At 35.6% G+C, this 18,477-nt stretch overlaps 1 protein-coding gene across 1 annotated transcript; it reads right to left on the bottom strand.

Annotated features, from left to right (window-relative positions):
• Positions 1-176: 176 nt before the first annotated feature.
• Positions 177-14,980, bottom strand: elovl5 (ELOVL fatty acid elongase 5). Its single transcript, XM_065249278.2, has 9 exons — positions 14,897-14,980; positions 14,539-14,765; positions 12,962-13,026; positions 12,535-12,722; positions 8,658-8,735; positions 8,302-8,473; positions 5,723-5,847; positions 1,647-1,781; positions 177-1,555 (listed from the first exon to the last, which is right to left on the bottom strand). Exons 3-9 carry the CDS (start codon positions 13,017-13,019, stop codon positions 1,436-1,438), a joined length of 876 nt encoding a protein of 291 aa, XP_065105350.1. The 5' UTR covers positions 13,020-13,026; positions 14,539-14,765; positions 14,897-14,980; the 3' UTR covers positions 177-1,435.
• Between the last annotated feature and the right edge of the window lie 3,497 nt (positions 14,981-18,477).

The raw sequence follows: 18,477 nt of genomic DNA, 5'->3' as shown, positions 1-18,477 counted from the left end.
TTTCGTGTTATTGATCGGAGGTGACGGGTCTTCAATGAGCAAATATAAAAGCACAGAGACATACCAGTATCTTTACAATGGGAAAGTCAGTCAAGTGTTTGTACAAGGATTTTACCAAGACTTTGTGTTTTTAACTTTTCAGGTGCTGGTTTAAAATATCACAACTCTGGTGTGAGTTTTTTTTTTATGCCAATTTTTAATGGACTTGTTTATGGCGACACGTCGAGCGTCATTCGATCCGACACAGTCAGCAGTAACTTATCTTTCTCATTCAACACATTGTAAGTTAGTTGAACAAACCATAATAAACTGCTCCATATATTAAGTAGTGTTTTCGTTTTATGAAAATATTATTACTTTGCTTCTTACGCACTAGGTGGAAACATGAGCTTATGAAATTATTTGCTTTTTAAAGTATTTGCTTTTTTATTCAAAACATAACCAAAGTACGCACAAATACATTACAAACTATTATAAACATTAACTAAGCAGATAATGTCGTATATATTCTGTGCTGTAATCGCATTTTTGTAATAATATATAGTAGCAGAATAAATAAATCAGCTAAACCAGCATATTTTTATCAGCATAATATTAGTTGTTTTTAAACAATTATTATTCTATTTATTGTTTACTTGGCAGTTTCTATGAAAGGTTTTACTGGATGGATTTGTAAAACCAGATCATGAGTGCATGTGTGCCACATAACTTACACATTCAGTTCTTGTGCATGGATTGTGGTTAAAACAAATGATTTGTAGAGATTTACTGCGTTTGTATTGGCTATTATGTCGGTCTTCCTGGATTTCATAATAAACATTAAACAGCCAGTCAAAACGGCGCACTTGTGTCCTTGGCAATACCATTAGCGTTAGTGACTCACCGGAAGTCATAAACAGGAAAGCTCAAAGATGGGTCATTTTTTTATTCAAGAGAGTAAAAATATTATAACTTTATTTAAACCATTTATGTTTTGCATTGTTTTACTCAAACAATAACAACTCTTCACTAATCCTGTTACGATCATCTTTCTCTCTGAGGGCTACTATTGTGTTTTGACTGCTCAGTTAATGTGCTATGCTTCTCTATGTTTAAAAAATCCCTCTGATACATGATATTACTAATAGATGTCTTCAAATCTACAAACAACAAGTTTATTTTAGTCACCAATGCAAATTATTGCATTATGGTTAGCTTCTTATTTATATGAAAAATTACTTGGACCCTATTTGTTGTCTAGCTCTCTGCCCCTATGTTTTTATTTCAATATGAATAAAAACAGGCTGTGATGTGCAAGAATCTCGTAAAGATGAAATGGTTTCAGCTTGGTAAGTTGATATTTACAGCTGCTCTACTACATTGGTTAAGTAAAGCTAAACTTTTTATTTTTGTTGCTGTGTTACACAGATGCAAACAACGGGAGGAGAAACTGCCATTAATCTGTTCGTGGTTTCCTGTGTTTAGCCTTCTCATTAGATGTCACCCCATTAGTGTGCCCATTTATTGATCCATTTGAGTAATCTGTTTTTCGAGATCCCCCTTTCCTCTTATAGGTCTGTGAAGAAAACAACAAAAATTTTTAGCATTTTTAAGCAAAACCATTTAATAACGTTGACATTCAAATGTTAAAATGACAATTCATTTACCTTGATGTAGAAGTTTGTGAAGAGCAAGATTAGTGTGATCATATATGTGATCTGGAAATACAGCCAGCCCATTGGGAAACCACATGGCCAAACCACAGCACAAGATGTTTGAAACATAGTTAAAACAAACTGAACCTAAAGTATGAGAGGGAACAGCCATCAGTGTCCTGCTTTACATCTATTGTCTATTACAGAAAAAATATATATTTTAAATTTATCCACATTCAAACATTTGTTACAGTGCATTCAGGCTACACATTTTATCAGTATTTGCATTCATGGTTCACTCTTTCATATATAATGGCACTTTTAATTTATGAATAGCAATATCATATGTTGGGATTTAAAATTGGTTCGTCTTTTTTCTAGATTCACCCACAGTATCAGACTGACGAATGTCAGTCCATCTAGTAGTGGTACCGGAGCTGCGCCAAAACTAACTCAAAGAAAGCTAGATTTGAGACCGCCATTGTCCGAGAAAAGGAAAAGAGAAATCACGGACAAAATTGCAGGGTATATTGCGCTCGACATGAGGCCAGTGAATGTTATGGAAGGTGAATGTTTTAAAGAATTAATGCGCACACTTGATCACAGATCCCAAAAGAGAGATGATTATGCATGCGGTGTATCTTACAGTTACGGCCCACTTAATTACTGAAGCCTGGCGACTGGAAATTTTTGTGTTAGCAGCAACAAACAAAATTGAAGAAAGTCATAAAGCAGAACATATTTCACAAACACTGAAAGAAGTCATTTCTGATTGGGACATTCCTGGTACTAAGATCGTTTCTGTTGTCCATGACAATGCAACGAATATGGTTGCATGCACCAATCAACTGTCCCAAGACCTATCGCGGGGAACTGTACAGGTAGTCCGTTGTGCTGGGCATACACTGCAATTGTGCATTAACAGCGCATTGAAGTAAGATCCCGTGTGTCGCATTGTTGCTGCTGCAAGGCGCCTTGTTTCACACTTCAAAAAAGCGCAAAGGCCATCACAGCGTCTTGCAGAAAAACAACGAGAGCTAAAGCAGCAACAAAGGAGTGCAGTTTCAGCTGTGCTGATGCTTATGAAGATTAAGAAACGACACTTGGTAGTATATGAAGATGACGGCACTGTTACTAAGACCCTCAAGATTACCCTGACAGAGGAGATTGACAGATGATAGGAGCTTAAAAGCTGTCTTTTGGAGAGCAATATTTATATTAAGGCTGCAATTCTTGACCCACGCTTTAAGAAGCTTTCTTTTTTCACTGATGACAAGCAAAGGAATGAGGCGTATACTGTGGTTGAAAAATCTGGCTGAGAGTTTAGCTGCCAAGCCTGTACAGGAGGTAGGTGATGACAGTGAATTGGTGGAGGAGTGTGATACTGCAGGCCCTTCAAGAAAGGAAAAAGAGAAAGACCAAGTGATGTCGATACTGTTGTCTAGTGACGAAGAGGAGCAACAGCCAGGGGACAGTGAGATGAGGGCTTATTTAAAGGACACTACAAAAAGCAGTACATGACCACTGGAATGATGGCAAAAGAACAAGGAGAGCTGTCCAGGGCCACAAAGAGATTCCAAAGCATCCCATCTACTTCCACACCATCAGAAAAAAAATTCTCCAAGGCTGGATTATTATCAGAAAAACCAGGAGCGCACTGCTGCCGGCCAACGTTAACAAGTTGGTTTTCCCCGTACACAATATGAAAAGACTCAAACGCACACAAGAGTATAAGACTGGATTTTATTCGATTGGGTAGGGTACAAGTGTTTTCAAACATTTCAGCATGTTTAGCTAAAAAACTGCCATTTTAGCGTTTATTGTTGTTTCGGCAGTTAAAAAGAGAAAGTGGCTAAACTTTCGTTGTTTTAATTTTTTTTTCATCACTCAGGGTGTTGAACTGTGGCTTGTGTTTTTTATATATATGTTCCCCTGCACATTGACATTTTGCACACATTTATTTTGCTCCCTGTGACTTGATTCTGACTTTATTTATTTATTTATTATAAGAAATAAATGTATATTCTGTTCTAATTTAATTCTGTAAATAAATGCTTTTTATTGTTTTTCGTTGTGTTGATGTTGCACTGCACTTAAAGCATGCTGGCAGAGGCAATTTTTGCTGAATAAATTACGCAATTTGTCAAATGCAAATCCTGTCTGCAGTCAGTGTGTTATTTTCCTCTCTATGCAGGTTTTTTAGATTTATTTATCAAAATGTTCTTTTATATATTTGTGTGATGTTCTGTACTTTGATCGTGGTTTTAAACTGTTATGAGAAAATGTTTTCCGAATGTTTATCCACATTACCTTTTATTTGAACCTAAATAAGAAAGCCATTGTCAGTCGACTGTCAGTTGGCAGGCAGTTGTGGTCGCTTTATTAAAAGTTGTTGCTGTGTGCAGTGTGTAAAATAAAATAAAAATAGTTTAACCCGCCTGTTGACTACCTAGTGTCGTGCCCCTCCCAACCCATTCACACACATAGATGATTCGACTTTCAGTTGACTATAGAAAGATTCCACATTAGAATGTGTAAATCCTTAGTTGAGGACAGCCCTAATGAGGACACAGCTTAAAGGAAAACACCACCATTTAACGATATTTTATTATATCTTTCCTTAACTTAAACAAATGAATACCTCTCTTTTCTCAATGCATGCACTTAATCGTTAATAAAAAATTATAACTTTATTGTATGGCTGATAAGCACTGAAATTAAGTGCACTTATTCCATACAATATACAGTAGTTCTCATTTTTTATCCGCTAAGAACATTGCCACGTTTTATTTTGTGCCATCATACTTACCTGTGTAACTACTCGTGTAACAGACTTTAAAGGGATAGTTCACTTTAAAATGAAAATTCTGTCATCATTTACTTAACCTTATGTTTTCCTAAACCTGTATGAATTTCTTTTTTCTGATGAACACAAAAAAGATATTTTGATAAATAATGGTAAACGCCCAGATAGAAGATAGTGACAATTGACTTCCATAGTAGGAATAAAAAATATGATGGAATTTAATGGGTACCGTCTACCATCATTTACCAAAATATTTTTTTCCATCATTTATCACAATACTATCTGCTGTGTGTTTACCATCATTTCTTAAAATATCTTCTTTTGTGTTCATCAGAAAAAAAATCATACAAGTTTAGAAAAACATGAGGAAATGATGACAGAATTTTAATTTTAAAGTCAACTTTCCCTTTAAATAGGGAAAACATAGAAGTGTTTGTTGGCTTCTAAATTCATCTCTGTTTGGATCCAAATAAACAAATGGTACTAGGCTAAATGCTAACACATTCACGACAAGCTGTACAAAGATGAAGTGCACACATTGAGAAAAGAGAGGTATGTTTTAATTCATATAAGTTAAGGGTAGGACAGAGTAAAAATTAATATATCTTTATAAAAAAAACACCACAACCTATAGTAGTTTTTAATTTTTTTTTACTTGTTCTTGTACATGAAACTCTGTTCAGCACATCATATTGTATTTCTCTCCACAGTAATGACAATTCATGTAATGTGTTTCTGTGGAGAATCAAGTTTATTCAATGACTGAGTTAGTCAGTCATGAATTTTGTGTTATAATGTCATTAATTACACTAAGAGTAACTAAGTCCATACAACTATGTAAAAGAATATAACAAACAGTAAATACAATCTACCCTACACCAGTTTTAGCTAATCTTTTAAGGACAGCAATCGTTCAGTATGTTTAAAAAAAGTAAAAGACTTTACCTAAACGATTAAATCTAACTTTATTTAATCTAACAAGTTTGTGGAAATTGTTACGAGGATTTTATAAAGTTATTTTTTCTGTGCAAGAGAAAAGATAACAGACTATTATGGGGGTTCATTTAATACACATTCATGGAAAAATATATAAAAATATAAATCAGTGATTCAGATAATGTTTAGCCAGCAGAAAAGGCTTTTCTGGCCGTCATGGCCCACCACTGAATGGTAATAATAATCTAACAAATAGCTCTAAGTCAGAAAGAGTCATTTGGAAATGTTTTAAAATCAAAGAATTGAGTTGTAAAAGATCATTTTGATGGATTAATGGGGCACTTACCAGCTGCCCTTGAGTGATGTACTTTTTCCACCACAGATACGGCCTCATGGCTGGGACAGCAGACAGCCCATAATACGAATACATCAGTACATGAATGAAGCTGTTAAATGTTGCCCCAAAATACGCTAATGGAAGGAAAAGAGACATTTGGATTAATTACTGCATTTAAAATATTCAATAACAAGAGTCATCAACAGGGCCAGATGGAATCTGCAGACCGAATAATTTTGAATGGTTTTTAAAGTGTTAAAAGGTGCGTAGACACTGGGAGATGAAAATATTACAATTATTATAATATTTATATTGCAGCATTACTGTATTAATAAACACTTAGCTGTAAACAGGAATCTTAGACATAAGAAATAAGAAAGTACAATATATGTCATAGTTGGTGTCCACGCAGCTGTGTAGACTGATTTATGACATTAAAGTGTAGACTGCTCTATAAGACTCTCTTTCCCAGTACTTCAATGTCATATGCCTAAACTGAACACCATGTGATGGACGCTGCAGTCCACAGGCTTTTCTGCAAATATCTGCAAGTGCAGATTTCATACAGGCCTTGTTATCACATTAACTTTCATGTAAAACAAGGTTTACATTTTTTAAATAAACATTATATATCATGAATACATTACTGTCTATAGGCACATTAGATACTTTACTAAAAAAATGCTTTAAGATTATTTATCTTTGAATTATTGTTTTAGTGGCTTAGGAGGAAAATCCATCTAGATTTCCAAACATTATTCTTTGCCATTAACTTTAATAAGTTGAGCAAGGACAACGTTGTAGTTAAGGACATCAAAGCAAGTTAAACAATGCGCGCAATGGATTCGCTAGACTTCAGCCCATATGGAAACACAGTACAGCCTCAGAACCAATATAAGATTATACAACAGCAAGGTCAAATCTGTTCTGCTGTAGGGGTCAGAATGTTGGCGTGTCATTGAGAGTGAAGTTTTTCACAACAATTGCCTCAGAAGGATTTGCAACATCTTCTGGCCAGAGAGAGGATCTCTAATGCTAAATTATGAAAGAAGACCAAAATGATTAGTAAAGTGATAGAGATCAAGCATTGTAGGATAAAATGGCTCAAGCACGTCTTTCGGATGGAACAGAAACTTCACAGACAAAACTAATCAAATCGAAACATCTCCAAAATGTCCTTTTAATCTTAAAAACTGCACCAATGACCAGTGTCGGCGCCACGAGCGGGCCCTAGGGGGCATGGCCCGGCCACTTGAGTCACTGTGCCCCCTTACTTCTCAAAATAACAATGAACTTAATAATTAAAAAAAATGTGCTGCAAATACATTTGGTTATACAATGAATATTGATTAAAATTCGGAGTATAATTAATACAAAATAATAATTAAAATACTAACCCACAATGCAATGCTAACATAGTCAGCCAGTTACATACACGCAGCCACTGTCACGTTCGGGGGCTCAATCGCCATGCGTGAGAACTCATTTTCTGTCTAAATAATGTATACTTGTAAGTCTTGGCATTTGAGCAAGACGAAGAAATTTCGCGACAAATAAAAGGACCTTCTTAAAAAGTTGAAAAAAGTCCTCTCGTCGCCTGCAGCTCTTCTGAAGGTAAAACGCATAGTTCATTCTGGTGTTAGATATGTCAGTAACATTGTTTTCTTTTGCTGTTATTTGGTTATGTACTGGTCTTTATGATTTGCGTGAGTTATAGTCTTGCACTTTAACGTCTTTATAAGTTATGGTTTTACTATAGTGAGGGATTTATTTAACAACTTGGCTGGCTGTAACAATCCCGCTAATTTCACGGCTAGTTGCTAACGTTATATGATTAAATATATACATAGCATTTTGATTTGATGTCTTTTATTAGCTTATTTTAAAGAAATACAAACATTCTGAGAAAACGTTTCCAGACGCGTTAAAACAAGTAAAAAGTCAAAAGACGAACATTCGGTTTAATCATTGTAAATACAATCTCATATACGTGATTAATTATGCATATTTATTCTGTATTAATTCGTAACTGTCTCTGTTAACGTGACTCGCTCGCAGTACCCGGGTTAAGCTGTGTTTCAGGCGGTTGTTCAAGGAATAAAATACCTTTGAATGTTGTGACTGACCAATCAGTACCAAGCATTTTACAGTGCCATGTAGTAATAATAATAATAAAATAATAAGATGAACCAGGTGCCCCCACAGTAAAACAGGAGGCCCGCTCATTCTGTATTCTCTGGCGCCGACACTGCCAATGACTGTCACCAAAAGCTGTTTTTAAAGCAAATGGTCAAATTTAGTCAATGATTAATAGGACCTATTCATGGCATTATATTTGTAGCACTGTACTGTACAGTACAGAATCTTTCAGCTAGGCATTTTTAAAGCATCAGGGAGATGTTTGCCACAGTTCTTATGGTCTTAAAGCAAAAGATACAGTACAGTAAATAAACCCCCTTTTCATCTAATGTGCCAGACTGTATTTTTGTCCTCTTTGCATTAGCTTTAATGTATCTAATTCAGCATTTTTACATGTAGCCTAAGGTCCTTTCACAAAAACATCAGCAGTTTTTCTTCAAAAAACGTACAGTGACCACATGGCACCCAGTTCAAGACAAACCACCAGATGTTGAGCATGGTGGCGTGATGATAAACATGCAGGTAGGTGATCTGATGGCTGTTCTTCCTCAAGATGAAGAAGAACGTGTCCATAAACTCAATAAGTTTGGAGAAGTAATACCACCACAGGACATTTATCATCTGTGAAAAGAGGCAAGAAAAATGCCAAATTTCAACAGCAGTAATATAAAATTACAATACCAAGAAATGACATACAGTATCTGTCGCCAAACAAACTGTTATGAATACTTTTCTCAATAAAACGAAACAATGTTTATGGGTGATGCATGAGAAAACTTGAAAAATTGTAGTTTTGTTGTTTTACCCTATTGTCCGCCTCGCCTCCACTGTGGGTATTTTGGCAGAGGAAGTTGTACCTGCCCTGATACGCTGACATCACAAGCTGTAGACAGAGGCAAACATGATAATTTTTGACTTCATCCGGTAACACTGTTAAATACTCTTCCATACATAATACTGTAAATAGTTAGAAAGCAACTAATGCAGAGCAAATGGTTAATGCTACATTAACACTGTAGCCCCTACTAATAACTAATTAGTTACGTATAACTTATTTAATCATTATTGCCCAGCAAGCAATTTGGGCTAAAACCAGGCTAAATTTGGGCTGTCAGTGAAAATCTAATAGACGTCTACCATAGCCCAAGAATAGACGATACGTATAAGTTTAAAACAAATGAAAGCAAACACCTTGAACACCTGTTGACTTTGCCTACATGTTGGAATATCATACATCTTCAAGTTATTTTGGCAAAAATGGCATGTAACCAAATTTAAGGCTATTTAGGGTAGAAGTGGGTTACTCATAGCCGGTCTATATTGGGTCTATAGTTAGCCATCATTTCAACGTCTTGGTTTTTGCTTGCTGGGTGACTACTAAATTCGGTATACCTCAGAGAACTCAACAGGGCTGTTTCCCAGAGAGGCCTTATCCTAGTCCCAGACTAAAATGCATACCTTAATTAAAAAACAACACATCTTAACATATATATCAGTGCTGTTGTTTTTTCTCAAGATGCACATCTGTAATGTTTTTTGTAAGTTTAACTTATAAAAATACTTAAATGTCCTAATATATATAAGTCCTGGATTAATGCTACTTGGGCGGAGTGATTTGCACAGCTCTGATCGAACTCTCTGCTCCTCACCAGGGGGCTTCTCAGGTGCTGCGAGCAAATCACTCCACCCACGTAGCAGTGCGTCGCCTTCTGAGAATATAGTTCCCAGTATGTATACTGTTAAAAGATGTCTGTGTCGCATATGACCTTGTTATTTGTACACAATGTGACTATACAAATCAAAACATATAAATGGGAAAATGTTCACGTTATTTTGTCACTTATTGGGAGCAGTATGCTAGCTGGAGCCATTCCCTTTCAGTCTTTGTGCTAAGCTAAGCTAGTGGGGGCTGTGTCAGACAGAGTTAAGGCATGCATGCGGATGAAAAAGGTATGTATGGACTTATCTAACTCTGGGGGTTCCGGTGAATAAGCGAAATTCCCAAAATGTGGGCGTGTTCCTTTAATATGTGCATTTTAAGTAATAAACAGCTAATATGCAGTACTATCAATGCTAATAACCAACCAGTTAATATAGTGAGAGTTATAAACTACACTAAAGTGTTACCTGTCATGATTCTGCCCTCTTGTCCATGTTTTAGTATTAGTCATGAGGCAGGATCATGACAGGCCCATGTTTTGTGTGAAAGCACTGGCCTTGTTTATTTAAGCCATGTGCTTTCTGTCTCGTCTCCTGACCCTGCCCCCTTGTTTCCTCATTAATTGTCCCATTATTGTTTGATTCATGGCACCTGTTCCCCATTGATTTGCTTCCTCATTTAATACCCTTGTGTTTGCTGTCCTGTGCACGTTTGTTTTGTATCCAGTGTCGTTACGTTGCGTTGCGTTGCGTTGCCTTGCCTGTGAATACATTGTAAGTCTAGTCTAGTCAAGTTTGCCATTGTATATTTAGTGTTTAGTCCAGTCCAGTCCAGTCTAGTCTTGTTCTTTGTTTAATGTTTCAAGTCTTAGTATATTTTCCTGTTTATGTTGTTTTGCCCCCTCGTGGGTTTTCTTTTTCTGTTTTGTGTAAATAAAGTGTCTGAGTTTATTCACCTGTCTGCGATTGGGTTCATCTATACCAAGTCCTCACAGTTACCATTATTATTATTAACCCAAAATTTCTACTTAAGTAAGGTAACAAAGTATTTGTACTTTATTACTTGACACCTGTCAATTACGTCATAGACAGGTACATTACAGAACCTGGCATTCATGGTGCCAACAGTTTATATTTCAGTAAAATGTTCATTTAAGTACACTGACCTGATATTTAACAAAAGCTCAAGTTAAAATGTATGCCATATGATAATATTATTATTATAAGCAATAGCACAAATAAATACAACAGAACAAACATTCAATTGAAATAAACAGTGCTGTTCATGTTTTCAGGTTGGTCTGTATATTTAGGTACTGTACAGAAACTAAATAAACTAATCCGATAATACTGCATAGTCTCTATGGTGTGTGAATTGGATTAATCCTTATTAAAGTTATTCAGTCAAAACAAGGAAATTATGAATTTCATAATGTTGATTAACATAAAATATACTCATAAAATATACTCAAAAAAATCTGGGTGTACTGTCACTTTAAATGCACGGATCCAAAATATTTTTAGACACACATTTTATTTCTCTGCTTATATTTATAAGACTTTTCCTACTATAATCAGGTCATTTTGAGATAATTTTGTTTTAAATGTCCGCTTAACTGCAAGAAAACAAACTCAGTTGGCATTTGCTGTTTTTTCCATTTGCTTACTGAGCCTTGGGATGCGAATCACGCTCACGCTTTAGAGGCACACGCAAACAAAACTTATCAAACCACGCGTGAGTAAATCTTAAATTTTTTAATTGTCCAATAACAGGTTTGTAATTATCTTACCAATGATGCAAAAAATCTAATGATGCACCGATGTATCGGCCGCCGATATTTATCGGCCAATTTTTTATGAATTTTAAACCATCAACATATCGGCAATGGCATGAGAAAGGCCGATACCGATTGTTTATTAATTAACTGCATAAAGAAATCCATTATATGTAAAAAACGAGTTAATGTTGTTAATAAAATAAATGCTGAATAGCAAAAACCACCTTTGAAGGTTGTCATGCTGTCTTCTTATATTTGTTTTAGCTTAATTTGTGCCTCTCTTATTATGTTGGTCAGTTGAATGTTAATTAGATCAAATCCATTTTCAGTAAAAATAATTTGATGCAGAAATAAACTAGCAAATAGACCAACTGTATAGTATTGTATACAAGTGTTTAATATCGGTATCGGCATCGGCCAGAAGTTGTCTGTTTAAATTGGTATCGGTATCGGCCCAAAAAAATCCTATCGATGCATCCCTAAAAAAATCCTTTATGTTGCAGTAAATTTGCACTGTAACAAAATTCCAGCAACGCTGGTATGCAAAAACACATTTTAGAGCAGTGTCTGGTTCAATTATTTAATTGTAATTGCACATGTGCACAAGTTATGTGCACCCCTGCATAATCAGTATATATTAAATTAAGGGCATTTCAACAATTATGAACCAAAAAACTTTGTTGTAGCAATTACTTATGAAAACATTGTTTACTCCGAAATGATTGTAAGTCATTGAAATCAGTTGAGAAATATAAACGTTACTGTGCTTTTTACCCAGATAAATGGACCTTCCCCATTTATTTTTCTGTGTTTATGGTGCACTCTTGGTATTTTTTTATGGTGGAACTTAGAACTTTGCAAGGCAGAACTTTGAACTTTCAGGTGCGCATCAATCATCTGTTCTGTTGCACCTGTCATGCAAAAGCTGCCTATGGAGGACACTCACTAGGTGTTTGTGTTTATTTTGAAGAATGCACCAATGTACAACAACATGATGACAAACTAAATGCAGCAAGTGCACAAGAGGCAAACCTTCAACAAAAGTTATCTTGACTGTTTTGTGAATGCACAAAAGACTTCCTGTTACATCATACAGTTGAGTAATCTAGACCATTAAAGTACACCCCATATGGACACATCTGTATAAATTGGACTTTAAATGGATCCTGCTAATGATAAAGATTTATGTCGCATACCTTGTGCGAAATGTAGCAGCAAACTGAAATCTACGTGCAGTTAACCAACCTCAAAGAACATGTAGAGTGACAGAAGCGTCAGTCCAAGGTTATACAGCACTAGCAGGGCTCTGCAGGAATATGGCGGTCTGTTCTTCATATATTTTGGTCCCATCCACACAATCAGAAGGTACATAATAGTAAAGATAAAAGTGGGGATGTAGTCATCCAGTAGAAGCCATCCTCGAACCCTAAGATCTGTAATGGATAAATCAAAATCGTCCTCACACATATGCAACAGCAATATGATATCAAGAAACAATTTTTGTGATTGTTATCAATATTAACAGATTGAAACAAATAATGATTATGTGGGGATCTGAAAAGTCCCAAAGAAAGTTTGTCAGATTGGTAAAATCAAAGATGTCTGCCAAATAAAAGCACACCATCAAAAATGCAAAAGACACCAGGAAAGACTGTACGGGTACTGGTCTTACCTCTGGGTCCCATCCAGGAGTCAATATACGTGTTTACTCTGTGATTAAAGGTGTCCATCTTCAACCTTCACAAACATACAGTATGAAGATTAAAACAGTAAAGAATGTGCTACAGTACGACAGCCCAGGTGAAAAAGAAGTACACTTCCATTAATAAAGTGCTCTATTTACATGCACTAATTTTACTTAATAATACAAAAAAAATATTTTTAAGTGTACTTCATTGTGCTATTTTGAGACACCATAATTATGAACTAAAATGTGCTTTAAACATACTATCTCTGTATTAAAAATATATATTTTAAGTTACCACTTGTTATAAACTTGAACCCATCTTTCATACGAAGGGCTTAAATTTACTACAACTGGTTTTACTACAACACATTTAGTGCATTATGGAAATGTACAACTTTTTCGCCTGGGACTAAGGACTAAACACATTAGCGTAGATTATGATGTGACTTTTGTCTTTATTAAAAGTAATGTCACACTCTCATCAGAGCTTCAGAAGTGATCTGTAGTTCTGCAAGAAAGACCTGTTCAACATTTTCTTTGCTCTTCTTTAACAAAAAGTAAAGGCACAAACTGCAACAAATAAGGTAGAGAGAATAATAGTAACAAATAAGGCTTCCAAATGTATTTATTTATTTATTTTTAATTTTTGTGTGCTAAAAATCTCACATTCTTTGACCTATCTTAATAAGAAATGTCATATTTATTTAATTAGTGCATTTCACAATGCATTTCTAAGCTGCTTTACAAAACAATGCATGTTAATATCAGTAAATAGGGTACAGTTGTTTGTAATGTTGAAATAAACATTATAGCTAAATTAATAAATGCTGTAAAATTGTTAATTGTTAGTTTATGTTAAAGGGGTACTTGACTCAAAAATGAAAATTCTGTCATCATTTTCTCATCGTCATGTTGATCTAAACCTGCATGAATTTCTTTTTTTTTCTGATGAACACAAAAGATTATATTTTGAAGTACACAGCTAATTGTTACCATTGACTAGTAGATAAACAAATATGATGGAATTGAATGGGTACCATCAACCTCAAAATATCTTCTTCATCATTTATCACAATACTTCCATAATATTTGTTTTCCTACTATGGAAGTCAGTGGTTACAATCAGCTGTATGCTTACCATCATTTATCAAAATATCTTCTTTTGTGGTCATTGGAAAAAAGAAATTCATACAGGTTTATAACAGCATAGGGATAATACATTTTTGGCTGAACTATCCCTTTAACTAATGAAGTTCACTTATGCAAGCCACTGAAACTTTACTGTATAATGTTACAAAAAGGAAAAAAAACTTTAAAAAGCATAATATTTCTTAATAAAAAGCAATTATATTATATATATATATATATATATATAAATATATCGTATGATGCTGAACAAGCCACGTCGAGTAAGCTAGTAGAGTTTCAAAGATCACATGCGTGTCATCCCGACCCAGACGTCGCAGTTTCCCTTGACATTATGCGTTTTACAATCATAAAAACATCAATTCACATTGCAATGCCATTAACTATGCATGGCCAAAGACTTTAATTCAGCTTACCCTTTATCTTCTTATATGTGTCCTTCAGTCGTATATGTTTTAATGTATTGAGTCAGTCTTCGTGCATTAGTGGCAAAGTTTAAGAAGAGCGCATAACTCGTGAGCGCGCCTGTAGTCCACCTTGAAGTGATGCATGTAACGGGACTTGCTCGAATGTCTCTTAAAACTCCCTCTCTAGGGCAAAGTCTGCAGGGACTCAAGTGTCCCCTTCTGACTTTACTGTCCTCCTGCAAATTTATTGTAGTGTTTAATACAATTTCAGATTAAAGATGCATTGAAAAAATAAATTTTCTTTTCTTAAAATGTGTGATAATTTCTATATGAGCTGCTGCCATGACAGCCTTTGCATCAATTGTACCTCAATGCACAACCAGTGAGGTAATGTTGGAATTCTTAAATGCATACATTTTTCATGAATTCATTCAATAATGACATAATCGAAAAGTAAAAATCACGCAACTTGTCTGTTTGTTTCTGGGCTTGTAACGAGGCGTGAAATGGTTAAGTCACCCCATTTATCTGAAGGTAAAACCCACCAATCCCAGCGCTGCTCTCATGTGGAGCCACAGCGAGCCAATCACAGCGCTGTTCTAATGTGGGACCAGAGCGGACCAATCACAGCGCTGCTCTAATGTGGCGTCGGACCTGTCAAATATTATAAACGGGTCATTGATAAAAAATACCGTTGCTGCGATACGTCAACGGTGCCGCCACCATAGATATGTATATAAAGGCTAGATGGCTCGTCCGCGCTGATGGCCAATTGAGTGGAACGTCCGCATTTTGGCGGCCATCTTAGGACAGGGCGCTCGCTCACTCATAGCATTGAGTTTTAATGATGCAGGTACTTTTAAATGACCATAACTTGCTTAATTTTTTACCGATTTTCAAACGGATTGGTTTGTTATAAACGTCAAAGATGTACCTATGACACTGAATACGTATACTAAAAATAAATAAAAAATTCATGAAACATGTTAAAGCATCCAGAATTATAGCCACGTTAATAACGTTTGTAAAAAACCAAACCGTTTGTAAATCCGTCAAGAATTCAGCAAGTTACGAGCATTTTAGTTGGCGTATGTCACTCACCTTCCGTCCACAGCAGCAGGGAGCAGCACTATGGGAGCACTGACCTAAGATGGCCGCCAAGTGACGACACAGCTGACTCCGCCTTGAGCCATCTAGCCTTTATATACATATCTATGGCCGCCACATTGATCCAGGCAAGAGTGCATACTGTACTAGTGAATGGAGAAGCTGCGGTAAAAACATAACGTTTACATCTCTTAACCGATTTAAATATGTATGATCTACGAGAAGTTTAAAAACGTTTTATCTCCAGTTACATATAATCTTAATAGTTAAAAATGGAAGATTTTTCGTTTTCATAAAGATTTATGAAAGCTGAGATTGTGTTTAAGGTCAGAACACAACTCTTTGAAATTTATATTATTTTTATTGTTTATATATGTGAAATTTATATTATTTTTAAATTATAGTGCGTGGCTAAAACTGGAACGCAGCCCAGGAAAACACAGCTTCTAAAAGAACCGACCAATCACAGCGCCACTTTGATGCACGGAGACCATACACAACCTTTAAACACTTTTATAAAGCTTTTGTTAATAATTATCTTTTTCAAATAGTTTTCCCACGTGTGTGTGTGTGTGTGTACTGGTAATTATCACGTTGTGGGGACCAATTGTCCCCACAAAGATACCAGTGTTTTTGTGACCTTGTGGGGACATTTTGAGGTCCCCATGAGGCAACAAGCTTATAAATCAAACAAAATTATGTTTATTGAAAATGTGAAGTAGGAGAAGGGTTTCTGTGATGGGGTTATGGACTGGGGTAGGTAAGGGAAATAGAATATACAGTTTGTATGGTATAAAATGCATTACGTCTATGGAATGTTCTCACAAAACATGGACACCAGAATGTGTGTGTGTGTGTGTGTGTGTGTGTGTGTGTGTGTGCAGTGGTGGACGAATTACACAAATCATGTACTTGAGTAAAAGTAAAGATACCCAGGGTAAAATTTTACTCAAGTTAAAGTAGAAGTACTTGCTTAAAATTTTTACTTGAGTAAAAGTACAAAAGTATCTGCCTTAAAATGTACTTAAGTACAAAAGTACTGTGATTTGTCTGTATCAAAGTCACGAAACTCAAATTATGTGAAAAAAACTCTCTTGGCTCACTAATCTATTAATAGAAGGACATTAATTATTCAGACACTGATGTCTATTAAAATTATCATAAGCCTAAAACCTTAAAGCCAAACAATTCCTTTAGCACCAAATGAAATAACAGGTTTTGAGAGCAGTAAGTCTCATTTCAAGATTTATTTGTTAAATAATTTAACAGTTTAAGTGTAATAAAAACTTGAATTAAGCACAGGTTCACAGGAGTTTTCTTTTACTTTCTGGAGGTTGATGGAGCCTCCTCACTTTCCAGGTTTCTTTTCCTTGATGATGTTACAGTAACATACCTTTTAATGTTGGCTACCATGCTTTCTCTGCAAAAGAAAAGATTCAGACATTAAATACATATCTAGAAACCAGTCTCCCTTCCTTTGGCAAATACAATAAGCCTTACAGAATATAATTTAAGAAACATTTCATGTGCTTTAGCATGTCATACTGTATGTATATTGTAATACATAAATAAATGTATTAATATATTTGGAAGCAAAACTTTTGAAAATATTAGTTACAATATGTAGTATAAGGACCACTCCAATCCACCTGCCTGTTTAAGCAAAATACACTGCATGGCTAGTCAAAATGTCATTTATATTTTACAACTGTGTTGATAGCGATTGATTGTCATTTCACAATAACACAGCACTAACTGTACGGCTAAAAATAGCTCCAGCCTGCATAGCTAACTTACTTAAAGTTCATTCATGATAACATCGTATATATTTTAACTACACAATGAAACAGTTTTCTGCAAGCTACTGTTAAGATTGCTCCTTTAAAAATATAACCAGAATAAAAATGGCTTACCTCTACGCGTTTCCTTAGATTTGAAGGAGTATTCTTGTTAAAAGAAATAGCACAGTTTCGAGGCAGGCTGAGAAGACACGAAGGACTCGTTCTTCTATTTCAAGGACTTAAAAAACTCGCGTAAATAAGGCCATGTGGCGGGTCAAGTCATTTCCTCCGTTGTTTTTAAATGCAGTTTTATTCTCCAAACGATACACTGGCTGGCTGCTGCACTCGCTTAGCTTTCGTGACGTGAACCAGCGCGGCAACCAAAACAAGTTCAAAAGCGCATGCTGTACCCTGATTGGTGGTTTGACGCATCACGTGTGCGGTTTTTTTTTTTTTGCAGCTTTATTTTATCCAGTTAAGTTTTTTATCCACTGATAAATAAAAAGGAACGACTGAATTTTCAAAATGTAGTAGAGTAAAAAGTAAGATATTTGACTTTAAAATGTAGTAAAGTAAAAGTAAAAGTCTCCCAAAATAAAAGTACTTGAGTAAAGTACAGATACGCCAAAAAACTACTTAAGTACAGTAACGAATTACATTTACTTCGTTACTGTCCACCACTGTGTGTGTGTGTGTGTGTGCGTGTGCGTGTGCGTGTGCGTGTGCGTGTGTGTGTTTGTGTGTGTGTGTGTGTGTGTGTGTGCGTGCGTGTGCGTGTGTGCGTGTGCGTGTGCGTGTGCGTGTGTGCGTGTGTCTGGAAGTCAGATAGACGTGCAAATCATGTCTACATTGGGTCTGTCAGTCCATGACTAATTCTGGACATCTATTCGACGTCCAAACCAGGTCCAATATTTGGACGTCCAGCCATGACCCTACTTGCACGTCATATTTACGGTCAACATTTGACCTTGAAATGGGTAATTTTTTGTCGTCATTTGGATGTCTATGACAGGGCTATATGTGTTTATTTACAAATAATCAACATTGTTGTATCAACATG

Source organism: Paramisgurnus dabryanus, chromosome 20 (assembly GCF_030506205.2).
Source record: "Paramisgurnus dabryanus chromosome 20, PD_genome_1.1, whole genome shotgun sequence".
Taxonomy (NCBI): domain Eukaryota; kingdom Metazoa; phylum Chordata; class Actinopteri; order Cypriniformes; family Cobitidae; genus Paramisgurnus; species Paramisgurnus dabryanus.
Note: the sequence above shows the minus strand (reverse complement) of the source record. Positions and strands in the feature narration are given on the sequence as shown.